The sequence below is a fragment of the Strix uralensis genome, chromosome 1 (genome assembly GCF_047716275.1).
Source record: "Strix uralensis isolate ZFMK-TIS-50842 chromosome 1, bStrUra1, whole genome shotgun sequence".
Lineage (NCBI taxonomy): Eukaryota > Metazoa > Chordata > Aves > Strigiformes > Strigidae > Strix > Strix uralensis.
The window spans coordinates 42,623,069-42,638,551 of record NC_133972.1 but is presented as its reverse complement, the minus strand read 5'-3'; the positions used below and the strand labels follow the sequence as shown (position 1 = coordinate 42,638,551).

The following is a 15,483-nucleotide window of genomic DNA, read 5'->3' as shown; positions in this document are numbered from 1 at the left end:
TCTTCTTCATGCATCACTAAAATAGGTCTGTTTCAGTAAGTTAGTTTTCACTCTACTAAGTGCAAAATCTCATGGATTTACATGATCTTTCCTGTATTATTGCAGTCTTGTGGTTGGAAAGAAGAGAGATGGAAGAAAATTGTGAATTAGTTCATGTGAAAATAACTGCTGCATTTGCAGAAATTCTATTACACAGCAATGCTCTGTATTACTGGGTGTGTGAGTCTCTGAGGATACATACAGCTACTTTCTATAGCACATAGTATACTAACAGTATATGAAAAAGCAGTTGGCTGGAAAATGTTAGTGAAGAACAATGAATTCTAGAGATTTTTTATTAACCCTCGTGGGCTGTTTTTTCTAGTGCTTACACAGGCTAGGGAGGGCAGGTTCAGGCCTTTAATCATGAATGCAGGCAGTTAGCTACCCACACTGAAAATCACAAACAGAGGTCTGGGGGCTAACTGCATGACCGGAAGTCTTTCAGGTATTACAAAATCAATGCAACTAACAATCAATTGTATTTGTTAGATCAGGTATGTAGCAATATAGCATGCATGAAATCTGAATCATCCATTTCCATGAAATATACTGGCTTTCAAAAAACCTCATGTATTGGATCAGTCAGCAACCATTTCAGAAGATACGGCTTTCCTTTCCTGGGTGTTCAGTTTTATACATCTGAAAAAAAGAGACCTGCTCTTTGAAGGGTTTTTATACCTTTACCTCTTGTTACATGGAACTTGTAGTGTAATCCAATGAAATGTAAATCACTGGATGCGTAAAGGAAAAAAAAGGAAAAATAAACTGTGAGCAAAGAAAAAATATAGTCTGGTAAGCAATCTGTATCCTACCTACAGATTGCAGGTATGCTAGCTCTGCTAGCTAACTGCTTAGATTCATAGCAGGTTGACAGATTCATGCTAGACAGGCACATTTTTCCTTTTAACCACATTTCTTTTCTTATTTTGCACTCCTTCCCCATATGCCACAGCAAAATTATGTTCTGAGTCTCTTTCTCTCTCCCAGTGACATCTTCATTGCTGCTTCATTAACCAGTGCACCATCAGTGCATTTCATTACGGTTTCTCTCCTGGCTCACTGTGTTGATGCTAAGATGCAGCTACAAACTGGCTATGGAAATGCTTGTCTGTCTTTTAATCCTTTCTTCCATTCAAAAGAGGAGGAAGTCATCTCTTTGGCAAAATCCTAAATAAACCCCATATTCTATCTGTTACCCTTACTGGCCCACCAACGTGAAATCACTGGGGTGGCGTAGTGTGAGATGTGACAGATTTATTTACCTATTTGTTTACTGAAAAAGGCTGGGGGCATACCTCCTATCTGATCAATGTATTAAGACAATTTAGACTGATTTTATGTATGTGCCTTCAACTGACCTTGACAAAGTACTGAAGTTAATGAAAGCATGCTTCAATTCCATGATTGTTAGGAAATGAAAAGGCCATGCTGTGATAGATATCCTCTGTGACATATATCTCCAGTTGTACCAGTAGGGAGGGGACATGATTTAAATACTAGCTGGTTTCCAGTAGGTTTCCTGGGTTGAGAATACACTTAATTCATATTTAAGTGAAGAGAAAGATATAACTGCAAGTATGATAGAAGCACATAAATCAGTGCCAGAACACAGAGGAATAAAACAGGCATATTTAGAATCTCCTATGTAGCCATGAAAAAGAAAATAAGAAACTTGATGGACTCTTCAGAGCAGTTCCAATGTTAAAAAATGTGGCAGTGTGGCTGGTGTGAATTTTTAGGGGGAACAGGACTGAGGGTGTTGTCGGTCCTTTTCCACCCATCCGCTGCCCCCTGCTAATTCCAGCCCTCCCTGCTATGCTCTGTCAGAGCTCTCTACCAGTGCTGCATGTTAGACAGCTGTGAGGCTGCATCTGTTCTGTGTTTTCCACACAATTAAGGCAAAGACAAAAAATATAAATGAGATAAATTGCTCTGACACTAAATTCTGTGAAAAATTATCTCTGATTTTGTAAGAATTTGGTGCAAGATTTTGTCTTTTTAAAAAATGTGATTTTGCAGGATTTTATTATTACTACTTTTATTTTCGTTGTATTTATTTATATATTTTTATTACTACTTTTAAATTGGTGGCCCTATTTTTTCACAAATGGCTTTCTGTCTTGCACAGATCACTTCTTGGTTTGGGGAGGAAAGTGTGAAAAAAGAAGTGAAGTGAGGAAGGAGAAATGTATGTCACACTAGATATAGACAAGGCAAATGAGTAGCTCATCTGTAAGGGACTATAAGAAAAGACTGTGACTTCTCTTGCATTATTTGAGGTACAGCACACAGTATGTACAGCTGTTGATGCAAAACTCATTAAAATATTAATTATTCTATTATTTATATTGTAGTTGTGACTGAAGGTCCTAGTCAAGAATATAGACCGCTATATACTCAAAAGGAGTAGGGAAATTGTGTTACTATTAGATTTATAATGACATGGACTCTGATCATGGTCAGGCTGGCACCACCAAGACAGCACCCTCACAGTGGACTCCAGGGGCAGCAAAAATAAATGAATGTGACTCTGATGGTGGAAGACACAGTCACTTTGCAAAGAGAACATTCAAGCAAGAGTACTTCACCCCAAGAAGAGAAATGGTCAGTGAAAGCCGCATACAGACTGAAGGCTGACATGGCTGTGCACTGTAGTTTTTGCAGTACTTCATTACATACTTAACACTTACAGGCATCATAACAGAAGTAGATTTCAGGCTGAAGAATAATGTGAATGGCTGGGATTGAATCTCAAGGCCAGTGTAAAACACTGGCAAAGGAGAATTAAGTAATAACTCCTTGGAAAGAAGAGGAAAATAAATGTTTCTGGTTTGTTTTACTGAGTACAGAGATATAATTTCTAAAAAAAAATCCCTATGATTTTGAAATCTGATCATTTTGATCTCAGGTGGGAGTGCTGGGTTTTGTATTACATATCTCAACATATCTTTTCTTTCTTCTTACCTTCTTTCTTTTTCAGGTTACCTGTGCAAATTTAACAAATGGAGGAAAAACAGAACTTCTAAAATCAGGAAGCTCCAAATCCACACTAAAGCACATATGGACAGAAAGTAGCAAAGACTTGTCCATCAGCCGACTTCTGTCACAGACTTTTCATGGAAAGGAAAATGATACAGATTTGGACCTGCGATACGATGCCCCAGAAACTTATTCTGAGCAAGATCTCTGGGACTGGCTGAGGAACTCCACAGACCTGCAAGAGCCTCGGCCCAGAGCAAAGAGACGGCCCATCGTCAAGACTGGGAAATTTAAGAAAATGTTTGGCTGGGGCGATTTTCATTCCAACATCAAGACTGTGAAGCTAAATCTGTTAATAACAGGGAAAATCGTTGACCATGGCAATGGGACGTTTAGTGTTTACTTCAGGCATAACTCCACTGGTCAAGGGAATGTATCTGTGAGCCTAGTGCCCCCTACAAAAATAGTGGAATTTGACTTGGCACAACAGACGGTGATTGATGCCAAAGATTCCAAGTCCTTTAACTGTCGAATTGAGTATGAAAAGGTTGACAAGGCTACCAAGAACACACTCTGCAACTATGATCCTTCAAAAACCTGTTATCAGGAGCAGACCCAGAGCCATGTGTCATGGCTCTGCTCTAAGCCCTTTAAAGTAATCTGTATTTACATTTCCTTTTATAGTACAGATTATAAACTAGTACAGAAGGTGTGTCCTGATTACAACTACCACAGTGACACACCCTACTTCCCATCAGGGTGAGGACCAACACGTATCTGAGACTGAAGCCTGGGGAATAAAAGAGGTCATATGACAGGGCTGTAACCTCAAGGAGGAAGGTCACATCTATTGCCTGGAATGTGTCTACCTGCTGCTGCTGATGTCAAATGGCCGCAAATATGTTAGTGGAAAACAATCTAATGTAATTTTTTCCCAGACAGCTCCATGTATCAACCTAGTTGTAAATCGCTATGAATTTGAAATAAAACCATACACATACACAGAGACACACACTCTTTTAAGCTCACATATGTCGAGATTCCTGTTAAGAGAGCTTTCATTGTCTGATATCTAAGGTTTCAGGATGACTTATCATCAAGCAAAATGGATTAACTAGACAGAATGGTTTCTAACACAGACTGTTATGGAAATCTCTTTGAAAGTCCTTTGAGTATACGCCAATCAATAATCCCCACTCACGCATTCTACTACTTGGAGTAGCTGTACTGGTAAATAATACTGTAGGAGTAAATACTTGTTAAAATGGGAAAAATATATGTCTGGAGTTCAGTATTCTTTATCATATGAACACAGCAAAGCATCATGACTTTTTTCCAGCATACAGTAGGCACATTCGAGGCGGTGTTAGGTGGCTCTTTTTCCATGGAGTGAGCCTATTACTAGTAAAGATGGGCAAACATTTGGAATTTACATGTGGGCAGACAATTTTGGTTTCATGTTTCTCTGACTCTTAAGCTCTGATTCTTTAGACCTGGTTGAGTTTAGGCCAGCTAAGCTACTTAAAAGCTCTCCAACTGATCTCCAAGAAGGAAAATGCTTGACGGAGAACATGTAAGTTATAAGTGGCTGTCTTATCTTTATTACAAAATATTGTAACAAATTCAATATCCTAGTCTTCATTTGTATGAATGGTTTGTATTGTACATAATTTAACCAGTGTTATTTGAGCTGCTTATTAATATTAACTTGTAATTGTCTCTCTGCTTGTTATTGGTTAAAAACAATCAAGGAAATGAGGAATCCATTTTATCAATGTAACTGTAAACTCCATTAAAAGACAGAACTATGTACAAAGCATTTATTCAGCTAAAGTATTGTTGAAAGCTATACATATACAACATTACAGTCTGTCTGTATTTAGATATTTTATTTCCAGAGAAAAAAAAATGAACTGTACATAAAAATAAAAAATCTTAAAGTTGAGTTTCAATATGTACTGTGTAGATAGTATAAATGGTTCTGACAAGCAGATAACACTCCAAGTCTGACATGGTTTTCAATCTTGTCTCTTTGTATATGTACATATATATACATATATTTATAAATTTTTGTGTGTGCATGTTTGTGCGTATATATGTATGTCTGTGTGTGTGTGTGTAAATACATATAGACATATATGTAGAATAGATAAAAATTTCTCGGGCCCTATTCCTAGCAACCAGATCTTATTACTGAAGGGTCTTGCTAACTTGAGTGGAAGCCCCCACTCAGACAAGAAATTACAGGAGCAGGACCTTGTTTAAAATGATTCATTATCATTTAGAAGTGGGGAAACATAGAGCCACTCTCTGTGTCCACAGGCCTGTCTTTGCCTTAATTCTAGCCTCCTCTGAGGCATGGATCTCTCTTTATGGAATGAAGAGATCCCTTTTTATGGTACAAGGGAATTTTTTTCCTATAAACAAAATGCTCATAGCTTTTTTTATATATATTTTTTTTTTTCTGTATAGTGGCATACTTTACCCCCAGCATCCAGATAACCAGCAACTATAACAAGTCCATGTCTAAAAGAAGGCTACCCAAAGAAGACTCAGTATTTCATCTCATATCTTTCAGAATTATGGTTCCTGGCAATACTTTCTTTCCCCTTCCACCCTCACCCCCAGGTTCTGTGCTCTTGTGTCACAACTGTGAATGCAGATATGGGTCAGCTTCCAAATGCTCAGCTTCATGGACAGCTTCTCCAAAGTCCCAATAAACACTCCACTAATGTTTCAAGAAGTGAGAATTTTGAAACAGCTTCCAGTTGTGGACCTCTCTTGCTGAGATGTGCAGAACCTAAATGAGAATGAAACAAAGCAAATGGATAACATTATTGACAAGTAAATATTTTCCCATTGATGTATAAATAGGAGAGGAGATGTCCATATTATTATTGCTTTGGCTTCTTTGAATAGTATACTTGCGGAAATTTCTTCATTATATATGACATTTCCCAGGACATAAACTTGTGACCCTGGACCCTGTGTAGATTTGGAGAAAGAAATTGTCCAAGCCATACAGTCCAGATTCTGATCTCATTCAGGAATATACTGAGATACATTTTCATTTTTCTTGGACATGAATTGTGATCTATACTAGTAGTGTTTTCTCTTTGTGTTCTATGGAAAGTAATTGTTCTGAATATAAACCATAAGGTAATTTGTGCTATGACCAAGAGTAAAATCTTGGCTCTATTAAAGTCAATGGGAATTTTGCTATTGAGCTCAATACAATTTTCCATTTAATAGTATGTAGAATTCCAGTGTTAAATATGATTAGCAATTTTAGCAATCTGTATTATGATTGAATAATACATGCTTTGTGTTCTCATTTATATTTCTGAAAAATGAATGTGAAATATTATTACTGGTACAGTTTCATTATTTTCTTTTTTAAAACTTCCCATAACTATATGAAGTGCATACATTCTGTTCATATATATATATTTATCCACATTTCAATTAACATCAATACAAAAGGAATTATTCGTCATGCAATGGTTCTGATCCTTTTAATTGTGGTAGTTGGTACTTTATCTGCCTCTCTCACAGTTAGTCATATTATTTTTTAGTCTTAAGCCTTTGAAGGACTTGCTATTCTTCATAAGCATTCTTGAGTGTGAACTTGGAAGAGTTCTTTTGGTGATCTAGTTGTGAAACAGTGATCTAATATCAAAATATATAATGTGTTACTTAGGTGCTAGTTCACTGCAATTCATTCAATCTCTTTGGGAAATATTTTGAGTTTGCTAACTTTGTTGAAGAATGTCTTTGGTTTTTCCATTTGAGAAAAGAATTTAATGAACATGAATGTGTTAATTCAGTTAAACAATGTATGTATGGGTATCTGGGTCTGGCACATGAACAATGCCTTAATGGAGTACTAGGCCAGGCAAATGTTGCCTCACTATAAGTCACTAATTCTAGACATAATAAAAATGTATATCTCTAAAGGTATATTTTTAGGATTAAAGAAGATTGAGTTATTTATTTTTAAGATATGAAGAGACTGGTTTTGTTTGCTTTTTTTTTTTTTTAAAAAAAAACATTTAAAGCATGTTTTGTGTCTTATTTTCACTACGTAGAGAAGTCATAAATAGGGATATTTTAATGAACACAATTATCCTGTTGCAAAAATACACGGATCATGCGCTTAAGCAAAGATCAATATATTAAACTTGCCTTTGATATTTGTCACTGATAGAACTAATGTGTCAGCTTCTGTGCTTCTGAGAAAAGGAATCCAGAATATAGGAAACAGGTAGGTAGTTTTACCTTGCAAAAATCACTGATCAAAGTTCTAAACAGACTTTCACTTGTTATTTTTATCAAAATATTTCAGCACGGGGCAGAAAATATACTTTCTTCCCTCCTTATGAAGTCACTCATAAAGTTTTATCCCTTTCTTCCCTTTTTCCCAGTATGCATGGATAGCAAGCAAACTAATAAATTCATCTTTACAAATACCTTGTCTTTCAAAGTTTTCCTTACTTAAAAAATGTGTCAGAAATGTGAAATTTACTGTAGTAATTTAAAATGAACTAAGAAATATTCAAACTCCATTTATAGGAGAGCAGAATGGAAGTCTCGTAGTGCATGTTATCCTAGAGATTTAAGTAATACTATTCAAGGGGTTTAGTGAGAGGGCAGTTTTACTGTGATTAAATCATTACATCCTCATGTGTTCTTAATCCTATGCTGTAACTTGGAATCCTGTAGGAATATCATAAACTACTCTGACAACGATGTGTTAGATAACTGTGGAGGAAAACAGGGATTACAAAACATCTGCTGCTTTTAGAGCAAAATCGACCTAAAGTATAGGCATTTGATCTGAAGAATTATTCTTCATCAGAAGACACTGAACCACAGTCAGCATTGTATGGGTCCTCCATGTCCTTCTGTGACAGAGGTGGTCAAATTGTATCTAGCTGCATCTAGAAATGGAAGAGAAACTTGTCTCTAGTAATCTGTACTTAACTATGTGTCTAACATTGGCAGAGACCTCAAATGGCTACATCAAGGATCTGTTGTGCTAGGAGTTGCATAATACAAAAATGTATACTATACCTATTTAAGAATAGCTTTGATGCCAAGAACTCCCAAATTTCGAAACAGTGTACTGCAGAGTTCTTGTAAATCATGTATTTATAAATTTGAGGCATATTGTTTGTGAAATTATTTGTTTTAAAAAATATGCACGGTTCTCAAAAAGTACTATTTTTAAATACTCATATATACATCAATGAAATACAAACATTCCTAAGCCTTTGCAAAACTTCTGAATCCACTGTATCAGTCTGGAGTTCATGTGAAAGGAAGCAACTGATTCATTTTGCACATGTATTAAAAAATGGAAACCTTGATTATCATTTATACTGAAGTTCTTTGATGAGTTATTCTGTTACCACTTTAGTGTATGATTATGAGTACTATTTCAAAAAACATTTTGACAGTGGAAGAACAAACTATTGCTTAATAAAAAGTGTTTTTCTTTTTATTCCTTTTTTTTTTTTTTTTAAGCATAGGCAATATTTTACTGAAATTATGCTAAAATCCACAGATTAATTAATTTTCTAGATAAATTTTAGAATGTCAGTATCTATGGATAAGGTTAACACTTTTTGCTGCTTGTGAAAGGAGCACTCATTAAAATTAAACTGTAAAGACACAATAAATTGAAGGACTGTGGGAATATTGTGTTTCCTTGGGTAGTACTCACCTGATAATAAGCTCTATGATCTAATACGATCTACTAAGTGTAGCATGATCCCTCCAAAAGGGTTGATGCATCCTATGGCTAAAAATAAAATCTTTTCACTGCTTTCTATATACCCTGCTAATTAGTTAAAGTACTATCATTACCCAAACTAACAAGGAAATAATTTTGTTTTGTACAGGAGTTTATTTTCTCACTGGAATATGTCTATGCAATTTTTTAATGCTGTTTGAAAGGCACAGCTGGTGGATCTCAACTTTAGCTTGGACTGATGTCCTGTGTATGGTATATATAATTTAAAATCCTTTATCTTAGTTTGCCTTTGGGATTAAGAAACAAATGTAGTTTGTTGTAGGTGCTTTAGATCAGGAGCAAACTAATTACTCACTTGAACTTTAATTCTGAGAGAGCTATAGTCCCATTGTCAAGGATAGGATTTGAGAAGATGGAGCATGTGTGAGATTTATTCCTAGTTCAAAGTGTATCTCAACCATGTAGCAAGTAGAGATATTGCTATGAGGGAAGGTTTTAGTGGCCTGTGAAATGAACGTCTGCCTGCTGTAACAGGAAATTAGAGGGACCAAAAAAATTTTATGAAGTTGAAACTATTCATACACATCAGTGAAGATGTGGAAATTAACCATTTCAAAAAGTAAATCAGATACTTTGTCCAATATTTTATGGAAGGTCTACTGAATTCCTGGGAAAAGCTCAGATCTGTTCATCATAAAAAATAAGTAAAACCAGAGTTGGCAGAAGCATAAATAACATGAGACCTTCAATTCCTCATCTATGTCACAATGAATCTAAAATAAGATGCAAAAGCCTACTTAAAAACAGATAATCTGAGGAATAATGAGGTCACTTATGGAGCATGAATAAAAAGTCATATTAGTTCTTACAATATTCCATAGCTATAGTTGTGGTGAAATTTATTATGCCATATTTATGAAACATCTTTGAATTTCTTGGGTAGAAGTATTTTGATTAGTCATAGAGTGGGGAGGTCTTGAGAATAAAGCTGGAAGATTTTACAAGGTAGTTTCAACAATTACAGCATACTCTCTCCAGTGGCAAATACTCTGGACTCCATTCTACTGGCTACATTTAGAATCTAGAACTGTTATTGCTGACAGTGAACCAAAGCAAAATAATAGATTGTGACTGGCAAGGGACTGTGGTGCTCTTGAATTCGTGACAGTTTTATTTGGTTAGGGTTTCTTTGTTCTGTTTGTTTCTGTTTCTGTTTCTGTCCAAAACTAGAGGTATAGGAAAGGCATTTACCTAGCAATCATTCCTTTTAACCCTCCAAGTGTGGAGTTCACTCATAAACTGTATGAAACAGACTGATTTATAGGTGTGTGACATTAAGCGCACCAGTCTTTATTTTGCTAATGACCTGTGGGTCATGCCCTGTTAATAATGTGGGCAGTCAGTAGCAACACAGCTTGTGTGTCCATGAGACTTTACCAAGGAGCTTTCCAAATAAATCTTCCATGACTTAAGAATAATTGATGAAAACTTTTACCTGATGAGCTTCAGTAAATTAGCTGTAGCCCTTTGGAAAGCTTGATTAATAATCTCTATTGGATATTTGATGCAAACTTTGGGCTGCGTTCTCAGGAGCTCACAAGTATTTTCCAAAACCATCCCATATTATGGAATGATAATATCTCCTCTCTGTATCAGAGACTTACTTATTGGCCACCATTTCTTTAATCAAAACTGTTACAATGAGAAATATTTTATTAAGTAATCTCTCCCTTTTCCAATGAAGTATTATTTTCTCAAACTTTTTCTACCATTGTTCTACAAGCATTGGTCAAGTTTCTACTTTTTTCCCTGCAGACTATACTGCTACTGAATTTAAACGTCTGAAAGAAGGTTTTTCCTCATACTGAGGTAAAAGTATCCCTTTCATTTATTCATGGGAATATTACAAATTTTATCCCTTTAGATGATTTTGCTAATTGAACAAATATTACCTGTGAAGTTGCTTTTCATTAGCCATTCCTGAAGAACTGTCTTAGTCCTTTCAGAACAATCCCCATTTCCTCAGTCTCTATTGCAGTTAAATACTACAAATGAATGCTATCTTTTAAATGGAAGTCCAATGATAAAGGGCCTCATCACCTTTCTCTAACAAAATTCTTCCACATTGATAGTTACAATGGACTTTCAGGTCTCAAACTGAAAAAAAAAAATACTTCTAATGAGTTGCCCACTATTACTTCTAATAAAAATATCAAGCCTTAATTATACTGCTTTCCAGTATTCTTTCTCATTTACCATTTGAGTTTGAAGTAGTAGTCTTCAGATATCTTAGTAGCTGCTTTCCCACACCACTATTCTCTGCAGCTCTACCTATTTAGGCCCATTTTTAATACACCTCTAACCTCAGAGATGTAAGAATCACCTGTGAACTTCATTAGCAAATTATTAAGACCTACTTCAAGGTCAATGTTCTGATGTCATATATAAGAAATAGTTTATGGTTCTTTTCTGACTGATTTTTGGTGTACTTTCATCCCCATTTGATGTGTTTTTTCTTACTCTACTTTTTGTTTGAAGTAATTTTGCCTGTTTCAGATCACATGAGAGTAGTGCTCCACACTAATGTGTTTTATGAATAGGAGTGGATGAGATGATACATAATTGCGTATTTTACTAAAATTGAGCTAATGAGATGATTGCATTAACTCATATGGAAATACTAAGTAACAAGTGGTAGTGGTACTTATAATTAATCCTCAGGTAAAGATTTAAGTATGCCATAAAAAAATGAGTAGGTAATTTATTCATGGGGCTGGGAACTGATGTAAAGAGAGTTGTTTCCTGCAAACGTCTAAATATCACTAAAAGGCAAAGTGATTTGCTTGGAGTTAGAACAAATCAATAACAGAATTTCACACTGTTGCTAGTAAATACACACTATTTCCATTTAGTTTCCTGTTATTTCTTGTATGTTTCCAGGTAGCAGGCTAATATGCAGTTGCATTTGCCAGCTTGTAGGTTTAATCTATTCCTTCTGCATCCTTTCATTCTCCCTCAGATATTATTTTTAAAAAGATTTTATGTTGTGTACCCTTTGCTACTCTTATATGGCTTAGAACATCTGATGGCTAGTTGCCAAGAGAAGGCAATTAACTTCCTGTTATCATAATTTCCCCTTTCACATTTTGAATTTGCAAATTTCCAGAACTTTTAGTTTATCCAGTCATCATACTTTAAATTTACTCTCTACCCATTCTCTAGCAGGTACTGATTTTTCATCTCCCTGTTTTAGAGCTTTTCCATCTGCTGTCTTTGTGGAAGAGAAATGTGGTCAACTCAAAGACTTTTTTAAAGTTATGTAAGATGTGTTGAACCCATTATACCATGCAAGTTGTAAATTAAGTATAGAACCTGCTCAGTGATGCAAATTGTATATGGACAACCAGGAGGCACACAGAAGACCAATTAAATAATCGAAAGCAAATGGATAATAAAACAACACAGAAATATAAGCATAATTTTACATAAAATTGTAAACATCATGTTTATTTATTACTTTTTTCCAGTGATAATTTATATATATAATCTCTTTTTACATATGGAGAAGATGAGGAAGATAAGTTAGATGAATCACTGAAAACTGGGTGGTAAATGATCAGGCATAAAATTAGAGTCCCAGTAACTTGCTCTTTAGGCTTCAATCAACAGATGTTGCTGCCCTGCAGCTAATTGCAAAGAATGTATTTGAGCCAAGTACAGGCCACTAGAAGGTCTATATTTTAGTGTGACTGCTATAGATTTAAAGAGATAAATGAAAGGGAGTTGCAAAGCTGTCGAATTCTGAGCTTCTGCCCAGAAAAAAGTTCAAGAATACTGAGATGTTTGTATAAACTATGAACTGGTTTTAGGGCTATCCATCCAGTGTGCTTGATGCCTTGTTCTCTCAAGGTAATCTGCCCCAAAACTCATCCAGTATTTCTCATGCTATATATTCTGGTGCCCTTTCCCCAAGGGAAGCTACTCTTGAAATCTCACTTTCTCTCTTTCTCTCTCTCTCTCTCTTGCTACTGCTCTTCATGTTAGAAATGAAAATAATAAACCCATTTCTTCTTGCTCCCATTGTTGACCTGCTCTTGTAACCCTCAGGATGGTATACCTCAATGCTTCCCAACTGCTAGTATTAAAAATCACCATTGCAAATGAAACAATTATTTCCTTCCTAATAATCCCCTTGGACTGAAAAAATAAACAGGAGGTTCTTTTATAGCATTTTTTTACATCTTTGAAGGCTGTTACCAGACTCAGCCATCATCCATAGTTTTTCTAGACTAAGCAGTCTCAGTTCTTATAGCATGTTTGACTGAATTCCTATGACTACTCTAAAACTTGTCTACCCTCTCAAGTGGAACCTCAAAGAAAACACAGTATTCTGACTCATGCCTTACCAGCAGTGAGCAAAGCAGAATATTAATAATGCTCTTCTATTTCTTTCTATATACTAGAAACAGTGTTGCATGCAATACCAACATCATAATTATTTTTCATTGTTTATCACTGACTATGCTGGTTATGCTGACTACAACTTGCTTTTGCAGTAATGCTGGCTAACTTGTAATTCTACATTTTCTATTTGTGCATTTGATTTTCTCTGCCTAAGAGAGTATTTAAACTGGTAAATTGCAGTATGATAGGGTAAAAATTTATAGCACACTGGCTTCTCTATGTCAGATTCCCCTGTGGATACTTGTAGCCTGCACTAATGTCGGCTCTGTGTAACACGTGGAATAGACACCACCATACAGAGCTATACTTACTGCTTAGCAAGAGTGTCAACGTGAAAAGTTTGTATGTAGCAGCAAGTGTACTGTAAATTCATGTTTTAGTTTGCTGTACTACTGTCTACTGTGTAGACAAGTCCCAAGTGTAGTACTCTGCACTTGTCTCTATTGAATTTCCTGTTATGGATTTCAGACCATTCCCCCATTTATCAAGATGATTTTGGTATTCAATAATGTATCTCTCTCCTCCTCTTTTCCCTTTCAAAGTTACAACATCAGCTCTTCATAGTCTTTAATGATATTGTAAATCATTGTAAGATGGCACAGGTGGAGTCTTAACATTGCCAGAATAATCAAGATGGCATTTTTACAGTTACAGTTTTTAGATTACAATTACACAAGTTTAAAAAAATGATTAATTGGGGACTAAACAGAAGACTCACCAGATTATTCACCTGAAAAGATAACTTCATGTGTTGAGGCAATTAGGTACTTTTATCATTTATCTGCTTTTGGGAAGAATGAAGGTCATAAAATTTAAACCTTAAGTAGATTTTTGTGTATAAAGTCAAGGCAGAAAAGTGTTTCTCCTGGAGCTAGCAACAATTAATAAAGGCCTAAGTCCTTCTCACATTAATGAATGAAATCTCCAGAGGATGTCTGTAGTTTCTTTGGAATTTATGCTGACAGTTTCTAATGGATTACAAGTAGCTGTTACCTCTAGCCTGTTAGTATGTATGTTACAAATACAATTTTGCCTGGATCAGAGGTTCTGGTTTGGGGAAATGGCTTTTGTTTAAGACAAGCTTCTACATTTTAATGGGTATCACATGCCTAAGAGAACCTTTGCAAAGTTGCATTATATGTTAATACTACCTTCTCATCAAAACAAGGATTTTAACCTTTATAAATATGATATCATTTGGCTCATCATTAAATTTTGGTCATTTAGTTTTAAACTGCATTTGATACTTCTTTATAAAATTTTAACTACAAATATTTAGAAGACAAAATTCACCTACTGCTACATTGTTTTGCTATTAGCTGTCAGCTTTCTCTTCACCTCTGGTTCTAATGTCCTATCATAACATGTGGACTAGCTTCATGTGAAAACAAAGGTCTATTTGGTTACTTGCAGGCAGATACAGACTTTGCCAGTGCTCTGATTGGAATGGATATGAGGAGGTAGCCATATAGCTGGATTAACACACTCTTGTGCTAATAAACATGAGTTTAAAAGTGAGAACATCACTGAGGTGATACAATTACACAGCTTTTCGTCTGGAGGGAGGTAAGTTCACAGGATAAATGAAGTCAGTTCAAGCCTGGCAGGAAAAAAATACTTGAACAAATTTGTGGAACCTCAATGGGAACCGAGAAAGTGATTTCATTTAACACGGGTCTTGTTTCTGCAGATTGCTGGTAAAAGAAGTTTTCTGTTTCTTTTTCTCCTGACCTGTTGTTTGCAAACAGTCTCATCTTTTTCTCTGAATCAGATCTCATGACAACTGCAGTGTAAGTTGAATCAGTCCTCAGTCCTTTCTTTCCTTCAGAGAATCAAACAAGGTTCATCCTCACCATTTCTGTGAGAACTATCTGGTTACAACACTTGCCTAGAAAGTGGAAGATGTGAATTCAGTTGTCTATACTGTCAACTTCCCCACTGTAGTTGCATTTTCTAAGGCTATGAATCCTCTTCTTTTCTGGTCTATGTGCTCTGAAAATGCCTGCCAAATCAATTGCCTCCAAGGATTCAAGAAGAGAAATGTCTCGGGCTTAAGCATATGTCAGGTATTCAGATGTTAATTGTGGTCAGTATTTAAGCAGCGTAGGAGCTTTCAAGTGTCCTGGAGTTCTATTATTTAAAATTGTGGGAAGTGTAGTTTTTACCTCCTCTCCTGATAGACAACAGCTGAACAAGTGTAATTTTGACCTGAAGCCTTTTGAGGAATGGGGTCTGGATATTCA

The 15,483-nt window shown here is 35.7% G+C and overlaps 1 protein-coding gene across 3 annotated transcripts in view; it reads left to right on the top strand.

Moving 5' to 3' along the window:
• Positions 1–7,021, top strand: part of NXPH1 (neurexophilin 1) — a 141,376-nt gene extending 134,355 nt beyond the window's left edge. For all 3 annotated transcript variants that reach the window (XM_074863659.1, XM_074863667.1, XM_074863674.1), the window contains exon 3: positions 3,023–7,021. In XM_074863659.1, the coding sequence (XP_074719760.1) occupies positions 3,023–3,784 (762 nt within the window). In that variant the 3' untranslated portion in view covers positions 3,785–7,021. The remainder of the gene's footprint in view (positions 1–3,022) is intronic.
• Positions 7,022–15,483: the final 8,462 nt, after the last annotated feature.